At 36.4% G+C, this 10,000-nt stretch overlaps 1 protein-coding gene across 1 annotated transcript in view; it reads left to right on the forward strand.

The window, feature by feature from the left end:
• Positions 1-1,940: 1,940 nt before the first annotated feature.
• Positions 1,941-10,000, forward strand: part of stk10 (serine/threonine kinase 10) — a 106,870-nt gene continuing 98,810 nt past the window's right edge. Inside the window, exon 1 of the mRNA XM_056445826.1 lies at positions 1,941-2,349. Within this exon, the coding sequence (XP_056301801.1) occupies positions 2,191-2,349 (159 nt within the window). The 5' untranslated portion in view covers positions 1,941-2,190. The remainder of the gene's footprint in view (positions 2,350-10,000) is intronic.

Genomic DNA, 10,000 nt, shown 5'->3' on the forward strand with positions numbered 1-10,000 from the left:
TAGTCTATTGGATTGAGCTCTGGTGACTGTGGAGGCCATTTTAGTACATTATTAAACTCATTGTCTTGTTCAAGAAACCAGTCTGAAGTGATTCACGCTTTATGACATGGTGCGTTATCCTGCTGGAAGTAGCCATCAGGAGATGGGGACACTGTGGTCATAAAGGGATGGACATGGTCAGCAACAATACTCAGTTAGGCTGTGGCATTGACACGATGCTCAATTGGTACTAATGAGCCAAAGTGTGCCAAGAAAATATCCCCACACCATTACACCACCACCACCAGCCTAAACCGTTGATACAAGGCAGCATGTATCCATGCTTTCATGTTGTTGACGCCAAATTCTGACCCGACCATCCGAATGTGGCAGCAGAAATGGAGACTCATCAGACCAGGCAACGTTTCTCCAATCTTCTATTGTCCAATTTTGGTGAGCCTGTGTGAATTGTAGCCTCAGTTTCCTGTTCTTAGCTGACAGGAGTGGCACCCGGTGTGGTCTTCTGCTGCTGTAGCCCATCCGCCTCAAGGTTGGACGTGTTGTGTGTTCAGAGATGCTCTTCTGCAGACCTCGGTTGTAACGAGTGGTTATTTGAGTTACTGTTGCCTTTCTATCAGCTGGAACCAGTCTGGCCATTCTCCTCTGACCTCTGGCATCAACAAGGTATTTGTTCCCACAGAACTGCTGCTCACTGGATATTTTCTCTTTTTCAGACCATTCCCTGTAAACCCTATAGATGCTGGTGCATGAAAATCCCAGTAGATCAGCAGTTTCTGAAATACTCAGACCAGCCCGTCTGACACCAACAACCATGCCACGTTCAAAGTCACTTAAATCCCCTTTCTTCCCTATTCTGATGCTCGCTTTGAACTGCAGCAGATCGTCTTGACCATGTCTACATGTCTAAATACACTGAGTTGCTGCCATGTGATTGGCTGATTAAAAATTTGCATTAACAAGCAGTTGGACAGGTGTACCTAATAAAGTGGCCGGTGAGTGTGTATATATGACCCAGCCAGGGCCCAAACCAGCGACCTTCTTGCTGTGAGGAGACTGTGCTACTCACTGTGCCACCGTGACAGTGTAACAGACATATTTACACCAAAATTAAACAACATTCTTAATGTGACCTTTACAAATCTGTAAAATAATGTATGTATTTACATTATTTCATAACATCTATAAAATAACAGCATGTAAAACCTAGTGGTTTGATAGATGGGGCAAACGATAAAGATGAACGAATGCGTATTTTGCTGATGTATTATTGTGATCCTTAAATGTTCTTTTAACGCCATCGAAGGATTCATTGAACAAAAATAAAGGACAATAGTATGGTATATAAAATATTGTTACACTGAAATACTGAAGATTTTTGTGGGAGTCTTCTCGATATCATAGGAAGCATGTGATTATGACTATTATCAAACTTATGAATTTGCACTTGTTTATAGTTCTTTCAATTAACTTAATATTTCTGGGAAACAAAAATACACCTCATCCCCCCTATAGCCACATACTGCATTTAGATGCAAATTTCACAGATAAAATTCTAATATTTATAATTTTACGTGTCCAGTATTGTATTTTTTGTTATTTCTTTATGTGTTTGTTCGTCTAAATATGATTCTAAATTCATTATATTATGAAATAATGCTTAAAGCCTGAACATTGACGGGTCTCTATGTATCATATACAACCACTAGGTGGGGGTTGTGTGCAACAGTTGCTTTTTTCATTATTCAGAGTTTGGTCTGTACCATGTCTTTTTGAATAGATTATTATAGAGGCACTAATAAGTAGAAATGTTAAATTAAAAACATGGAGGTCATTTGTTATAATTGTTTGTCGCCAATGTTATGTTGGACGTAAAAACTACAAATCCCACAATTCCGTGGTGCGTGCAGTGGGCGTGGCTCTGTCTCAGTTCAGCAGCAACAGCGAGTGAACAGGTGAACACGAGTGTTTCAGTCGCGTCTTCTGACAGCACACGGTTTCTCATGGATGGAGTGGAATAACTCTAGCATAGTTTAATGATATTTTAATAGTTTTTAAGCGATGGGGATGTCTACTTTTCTTGGAGTGTTGGACAGTTTTCATCTCAGAAGTTTTTGCTGAACATCAACATCAACTAACTGACCACCTACATCTGTTTATTAGTATTGGAAGCTCCTGTCTGTATGATTTAAAATGGCTTTCGCAAAATTTGGCAAGATCTTCCGACTTCCTACAATTGAAATAAAGAAGAAAACCAAACAATACGAGCACCTACAACGGGATGTAAACCCAAACGACATGTGGGAAATTATCGGGGAGCTGGGCGACGGGGCTTTCGGGAAAGTTTATAAGGTGAGTGCGGATGTTAATAAACCTGTTGGACAGGCAACTGACTACTACGTCAGGCAACGTCTACTATGGTGAAGGTTTAGGTTATGAATATTAATTCGATCTTATTGACGTAGCTTCTTAGTTTTAACGTATGTATTCTTTCTAATTGTGAATATTCATTAGCGGAGTTCGCTGATTAGCCAGCTGAGTACAACACCCGCGAAACAAGCGGTCTTTCAGCCAATCGTTTTGGTTTGCTTGGTGAACGTCATTTTTCTGTAATGAATATTCATAGACCAAACCTTCGTCGTACTACCAGGGTTTTAAAAATTTATCATAATTGGCCACACGTGTTTTATTAATGTCATAATTCATCCTGAAAACATAATGTTTACTGATTTAATAAGTTGTACTTGTTCGTGTTTTAACCATACATGTTTTTACACACCAAAACACAATACAATTCATTTGTATCGATGTTTTCTGTCATATAACTCTTGGGTTGTGTATTTGAGACACTTTAAAAATCTTTACAAATGAATACAAATTGTAATAATTAATTTGAATTATGAAAATAAACTTTCATAAGAGATATGAAATATACACTCTTTGACTTGACTGAATGACTTAAGGGATAGTTCACCCAAAACTGAACTTTCTGTCATCAGTTATTCACTCTTCTTTTGTCACTTGAGTTGAGGTAAACTTGATTGAGGTAAAGTTTGCTTTATATTCGCACATTCATTCAGTGACAACTTGTGACACACTCCCTATATTGTTTACCATGGTACTTTGAATATTAGGTCTGAAATTACATGTAAATATGACTTCAGAAACAACATGAGCACTATTTAATTGACTGTGTACAATGTTGTACTTTGGTAGCTGTTGGTTGATATTCACTATTAGAAATTTGCAAAGAATCTGAAATTATATTATTAAGGAGAAAGTCAGAATATGTGAATATAAAAGCAACTTTACCTCAATAGTTTCTTGTTACTGTTGAACACAAAAAAGATATTTGGAAAAACCTGCAACCATCACGATAGAGGTAAAGTTGGTTTTATATTCAGATATTCATCCTTGATAATATCATTTAAGAAAGGACTCTTTGCAAATTCTAAATAGGGAAATCATATTAGCAGCCAATGATTATCAAAGTACATCATTGTTTACAGGCTATTAGATAGTGCTAATGTTGCTTTAAAGTCATACTTGCATGCTAATTCTGACCGAATATTCAAATGAGCATGGTAAACAATATAGAGACAGATTAATAAACGAATATGCGATTATAAAACCAACTTTACCTCAATACCATCATGTAACCATTGATGTCTGTTGTATTTTTGCTACTATGGTAGTCAATAATTACAGGTTTCTAGCGTTTTTCAAAATGGCTTCTTCAGAAGAATGAAACTAATAAAGATTTGGAACCACTTAAATAGTGAGTAAATTATTTATTTTTTGGCGTACTTTCCCTTTAAATGCTGCTCAGTATGTAATGTACTGACTTGCTTAGTAATACTAAGTAAAAATGATAGAGGTGAAGTTCGTTTCATATTCGCACATTCAAACTTTTACCTTGGTTTAATATCAGAAAAGTATTGTAAGTAGTGAAATCATATTAGCAGTCAATAGCTATCAAAGTACAACATTGTTCACATTCAATTAAATGTGATATTGTTGTTTTGAAGTCATACTTGCATGCAATTTCAGACAATATTCAAAGTAGTGTGTAAACAATATAGTGACCGTGTCACAAGTCACTTTGTGCAATTTTATATTCTGTGTTAGTATTTTAGTCCAGGTCCAAATAAACTTTACCTTAATGTGAAAATCTAATGATGATGATAATAATAATAATAATAATGTGTTACTATAACTATTGATACCTTGTTCACCAGTCAAATGTACAATGATTAGTCGAGCACTGCTGAGGTAAATTCAGTGGTGTGAAGTAACAAATTACAAATACTCAAATTGCTGTAATTGAAATATACTTGCGGTGGTAGCTGGATTGAAACACACCACATAAGCAGTTAAATATATGTGACAAACAAAACAATAAATTTTTTTACAATAATTTAATCTATTATCATATTTTACACAGATTTTTTTCAATTGGTTAAAGTAAAATAAAAAACAAAACTGTTGACTGTTGAAATAAGAAAAGAAATCCACCATTTCTCTTTTATGCTGTTCAGAAGCCACGTGCACACACTGACAGGTCAAATCTGCTTCTTTCTCTTTAAGTTCAAAGCAAACTTGAATGCCAAAGCATTTTAGATATATATATAACATAGCCTATGTAATATATTAACATCATCAAATGAATAAAATAACCGGCAAATGAGAAATAAATGACAGAAAAAGGATTAAGAACAGACAATATCTCTAAAAATGATCACAATTACAAGATTAAAACTTGTAGATTATTTAAATAAGGCAAATACGTTGATTAACCATTACTAATGATGTACATATATTTTGCAATCAGTTTAGACCAGTCATTTCATCCTCTTCGGGTTTATAATAGTAAGGTTTTTCTGAGTCGATGAAAAAAAAAAAGAAGAATTATTTAATGTTTCTCTGGCTTTAATGACTGCGCACGCGCAATCGGCTGCGAAAGTAGGCTTAAGAAAAAAGGTAATGCAAAAACACATACGAGCTTTAGAAAGCGAAAACGAAAGTCGATTCCCGGACAATTTAGGAGATTTAGAAACCCGGGCTGGACGATTTTATTTTAAGTCCTAAAAGGCACGTCTCTGAAGGTCTACAGAGCACATGAGGATGTCTGTAGGAGTGTTGTGTCATGCACGGAAAGAAACGAGTAAACGATAAGAATTTCCGTTAATCGATCGCGGAAAAAGTGTGAAAGGATGACCTCTTAGCCAGCACCAGGATGCGGACTCACTGGGGCGCTGTTTTTAATAGTAAAAAAACAAAGTGTCACTAAATATACTTGGGCGGCCGTTGATATACCTGGGCAGCCCGCCCAAGTAAAGTGTGGGAATGTGTGGGAAGCACTGGGAATTGTATTTTACGAAGTTGTTTTAAAAATGCATACTTTCACTTGAGTACATTTTTAGTGCTGTATCTGTACTTTTTCTCCACTACTTTCCTTTAACCTGTAGGTACTACTTTATTAATTTACTTGTCTATGGTGACTGGCTAGTAGAGAAGATGTAGGCGTACTAAAAGTAGAATAATCAGTTCTGTGATTGCCATCCAATCAAATCGCACAATGAAAATCGCATCGTACAGAATAACCCCATGACAATTGTTACACGCAATGACTGAGAGACTGTTTAAACTGTGTGTCACTGATGAGAAAAGGGCAGATGTTTACTGTATGATGACTCAAATCACCAAATGACCTTAAGCAATCACTAAATGTACTGCTACAGAATGTTACGTTTTCACACCCACGCTTGCACAAATTGATGCATCAACTTTTCCCAGCGTAATACTCGCTACTCTTGAGTACTTTTAAAAGGGCTACTTTTTACTCATAGTTTGAGTAATATTTACAACAGGTACTTTTACTTGTGCTACATTTTTGGGCAAGTAATGGTACTTGAGTGATTTTTCAGTACTCTTTCCACCACTGGGTAAATGGTGCTCACTTCTCCTCCACTGAGAGACACTGACGGGTCACAGTCGTTCAGTCTGAGGCCCTCAGGGGCCGCTCAGAGTCGCTGTGTAGGAAGATGCTGGAATGTGCTGCAGTTTCGGTAGGCGTAGAGGAACCCTCATGTAGAATTTGCTGAATTTGTCTTTTGTCTCCAGAGAGTGTCGTTTCGAATGCCCCGTGACATCCAGGGTGGCCCTCCGTAACCCTCTTACCCTTGGAGACCTGGTGGTTAACTAGGGATAGATGCAATCTCAACAACAACACAGTGGCGTGATCCAGTTAATCACTAGGGTTTAGTTATTTGTCAGGAGGAAGAAATTATTTTAAAAAATAAAGTATGATATTAGCATGATTATTTGATTTATTTAAATAAGTGCAGGTCAGAATGTTGAAGAGCAATAAATACACACATTGTCTGTCTGTCTGTCTGTCTGTCTGTCTTTAATAAAATCAAAGAAAATACAGTTTTTTGTAGTTTTGTGGCAACAAAATAATCAGAATAATCCTAAAATATCCCTGATTTTATTCATTTATGATTAAAAAAAAAAATTACTTATTTATTTATTTATTTATTTATTTATTTATTTATTTATTTATTTATTTATATGTATTTATTTATATGTATTTATTTATTTATTTATTTGTATTTTTTCCAAATTATATAAATAAATTATATTTATTTTATTTGTATTATTTTATTTTTTATTTAGTATTTTTATCTTTTTGCATTTTAACATAATTACGGAGACCCGGAAGGAACGTGATGGTGGGGAAAAATGGATGGGAGAAAAAACGTGATAGGAAAATATATTTTTAAAGTTTTTGCGTTCCTTCTCAAAGATTTTTTGCATTCCTTCGAAAAAAAATAAATAAACTGTAGTTCCACAAACAGTGTACAGGGATTTCCCTGTATTTTACCATTGTATCCCGCTATCATACTATCATTATGTATTTTCCCATGTTTCTCTCGTATTTTTAATCTTGAAAGCATGTTTAAATTTAAATAGCTTAGTTAAATAGCTTAAATGGAAAAAAAGTGAATGCAGACATTTTTAAGTTAATTTCAGCATGCTTTCAAGAAAAGCATGGGTAAAATATGGGAAAATACTTAATGATAGGATGATAGGGGGATAGAATGGTAAAATACTGGAGAATCCTGGCAAAAACAGAAGGGTTGACATGTATGAAGTGAACAGGAAGTGTTTGTGGAACAACAATTTTGCGAGGGAACACGAAGCGCCTTTGCGAGATAACGCAAAATATCTTTGCGAGGAAACGCAAAAAAATATATTTTCCTATCACTCCATTTTTTTTTGTCCCATCCATTTTTCTTTTCTCCAACCCAGTTTTATTTTGTTCCACCAATTTCAGCCTGCCCACCCTCCCATGTCTCCATACATAATAAATAATAAAAAAAAAATTATTTAAACACATTTTTTGTTAATGTGTGAAATCAGGAATATTAGAAATATAAGAATAAATAATGAATTATTTTTGTTGCTGAAAGAAGCATCATTAGCGTGACTCAGACTGCAGGAGCGCAGCACGTCACAGTTATGGAATGGGTGATTACACACAAAAGAAACAGTCTGTCTATTAGTAATGTGCTGTTCTTCAGAAACTCTCAAACTTGTTAAAAACGCGAACTCTGTACTTGGAGCAGTATAGTAGTTAGTGTCTTGTGGCTCTGATCATCTGGTCCTGCTTTAAAAGTGTTCGTATTGGCCTTTAGTGGGTAGAGATTTATCATGATCACGAGATCTGGAAGTGCAGATCAAAAACTGATAAGAAGATACCTTCTGCTGTTGGACGTGTTGATACACGTGGCTCTGAAGCATCGGCTTGTAAACGCCAACAGGGGAATTTCTTAATCTCGTAATCTGTTTAGACAGCGATTAATACTTCCTCATTGTCAAGATATCACTTTAAGAGTGACTAAAAATGCAGCAAAACATATATGTCAGCGCATTTGAAAGACACGTTTTTTTTGAGAAACGTTTGTTTACATGCTAGACCCTTAATCAGAGTATTGTCTTAATCGTATTAAAATTGAATTATTGGTGTCCATGTAAACGTACTCAATGACTATGTTTACATGGACATGAGTAATTGAATTATTTGCCTTATTCTGATTAAGACAATAATGTGATTGAGGCATTTACATGAGTCGTTTTTTGGATGTTCCTTACATGACCTTGTTTTATATGGTACAGCTCATAATTCGATTAACGCCATTGCGTCACCACGCTATCCTACGTGGACATCAATAATCGAATTATTTGCCGTAATCTGATTAAGACAATAATATGACTGACTACGTTTACATGGACACCAATCATTCGATTTTAATGCGATTAAGACAATACTCTGATTAAGAGTCTACCATGTAAACAGCGATTTTTATTAATTAAATCAGATTAGGGTTATAATCGAACTAAAGAGAAATCGAATTAAGACGTGTAGAGTATGCCGATTTTAGTCGCATTATTGAAGTGCATCGAATTATCACCGTCATTTAGGACTTTTCGCAGCGTTTTGCGATAGGAAAGTCGGCACGCACGCACGCACGCACGTGGCTGTTTGACACTCTTTGCACCTACCCAGACAGTGCAGACGATAGACACCTGCATCGTGAAATGCGGAGGTTTTTTTTCTTCCATTCAGCATGCGGTATAAGCTTTCATTAAAACAACACTTCCAGCAGTTCATAGTTGCATCCAATATCTCGTTTGTCTCAGAAAATGTCACTGAAATGTTCGTAAATGAAAGTGAAAGTGCCAAACTGCAGTTAAAGTCGGGAAATTAAAAATGAAACAACCGAAATTACAGGAAACTCCAGAGGAAATGTGGATTGCGCGGTGACGCAATGATGTTAATCGAATTATGAGCTATAACAAGTAAAACGGGATCATGAAAGTAACACTCAAAAAGCAACTCATGTAAACACCTTAGTCTTATTATTCTCTTAATTATATTAAAGCAAATAATTCGATTACTGATGTTCATGTAAACGTAGTCATTGAGATGTTTTTTGAATGTTCCATTGACTATATTGACAAAGCTTCTACGTTCGTTCTTGCTGTCAATTGCGGAAGAAATGATCGATAAACGGTTTCTGATAAACTGCTGTGATAGCTGCAGGCGCGTGTGTGCACGCAGATTTCAAAACAACACCAGCACAGCATGTTTCTCCATGTTGCGTCAGTGATGGATCGTTCTTGAACGATTCGTTCATTTGGAACAAATCTTTTGTATGACTCATGGAGTGAATCATTCATTTGCGCATGTGCACATTTGTGCAATTGGAGCTTGCGTGCTACCTTGGAGTGGTCTGTTTCGTGTAGAATGCACACGTGTGGCCTCAAACCATATCGATATGAAAGATATTGGATAATCCAGCATCATATCGATATATCCCCAGAACACGATATACCGCACAGCCCTAAGACCAGGTGCTGAGGAATATTAAAAGCAGAGCTAAAATAAACAAACAGCATCCATACCGATGTATTTCTACCCTCCAAGTGTTGCAGGCTCAGATGCAGTGCAGTGGATATGGCATCATCAGTAGACCTGTTTGGCCAATAGGCGAACTAAAATCAGTCAAGTGGAGTGGGCAGGATGGAGGTGATATGATTTTTAACCAGTCTCTCAAAGCATTTCATTATCAATGAAGTTAAAGCTATAACTTCATAAAGCTAAAGCTATTGGCCGTTTAAACAAGTGACTGAAGGCTTTAAAATCAGATTATTGGTGTCCATGTAAACACACACTGAGTTGGCAGCAGCTCAGTAGGATTCTTTCACTCATAAACCCAAGAGCAGAGTGCAAAGATTTCTGACGGCGTTTAGAGGAAGAGGGAACCATCTTCCTGTTTTCTTCTGCTGTGTAGTTAATGCTGACTGGCTGATTAAATGTGAATTATTGACAGAACACGTGTGGAAGCAATGCCAGCTGTTAGACCTGAATGCCTGTCAGGGGCTGAAGTTGGACGTGTTGATCAGTGTGAAGTGAACATGTGGTTGTTGTGTGACG

Source organism: Danio aesculapii, chromosome 21, assembly GCF_903798145.1.
Source record: "Danio aesculapii chromosome 21, fDanAes4.1, whole genome shotgun sequence".
Classification (NCBI taxonomy): Eukaryota; Metazoa; Chordata; class Actinopteri; order Cypriniformes; family Danionidae; genus Danio; species Danio aesculapii.